This window comes from Penaeus monodon, chromosome 29 (assembly GCF_015228065.2).
Source record: "Penaeus monodon isolate SGIC_2016 chromosome 29, NSTDA_Pmon_1, whole genome shotgun sequence".
NCBI classification, from domain to species: Eukaryota; Metazoa; Arthropoda; class Malacostraca; order Decapoda; family Penaeidae; genus Penaeus; species Penaeus monodon.
Window position 1 is genome coordinate 24406348 of NC_051414.1, and position 604 is coordinate 24406951.

At 45.9% G+C, this 604-nt stretch overlaps 1 protein-coding gene across 2 annotated transcripts in view; it reads left to right on the forward strand.

Annotated features, from left to right (window-relative positions):
• The window catches only part of LOC119592055, a 5186-nt gene that overhangs the window by 576 nt on the left and 4006 nt on the right, over nucleotides 1-604 (forward strand). For both annotated transcript variants that reach the window (XM_037940856.1, XM_037940857.1), the window contains exon 2: nucleotides 122-241. In XM_037940856.1, coding sequence (XP_037796784.1) covers nucleotides 122-241 — 120 coding nt within the window. The remainder of the gene's footprint in view (nucleotides 1-121; nucleotides 242-604) is intronic.

Below are 604 nucleotides of genomic sequence, written 5' to 3' on the forward strand. Positions count from 1 at the left end.
CTACACCCTCTTTCTTTCCCCCATGCCCTCCATCTCTCCTCCGCTTTCATTCCCCTCGTTCTCTCTCCCTCTCTTGTTCCACGCGAAATCCCGAGACCAAGCCATTATTTCCCCCAACTAGGCCGGGACGATGTCAGTGCAAGCCGGTCGCGTCCTCCTGGAATACTGGCCGCTTCTGCACAGTCAGGACATCCAGCCCCATGTGCGTGCAGATTGCATGCTTTTCATCTGCAAAGGCAAAGTGAGTCATGCATGTACTTTTCACATTTTTATATTCAACATATAAAGTGCTGGATGATATAGGCCTATATACCTTTCTTGCATTCATGGATCTTATAATGATGTTCTTTGCGTATCACGTTAACCTAACAGGATTTCGCTCTCTAAGCAACTGTGACCAGCAATTCATTCTATTTAATGGGCATGCAGTTAACGTGATATGTAGTACTGTTAATAAACTATGCCTCTTATAAAACTTGTGTAGATACTGTTTTTCCATACACATGAGAGATGTCTGTGAGGGTCGGTTGACACAGGTTTCACTGCCGGTCTCAGGTTTTGCGTCGCTCCTGGAATACCCGGTACTAAGGCCCGCACTAAAAAA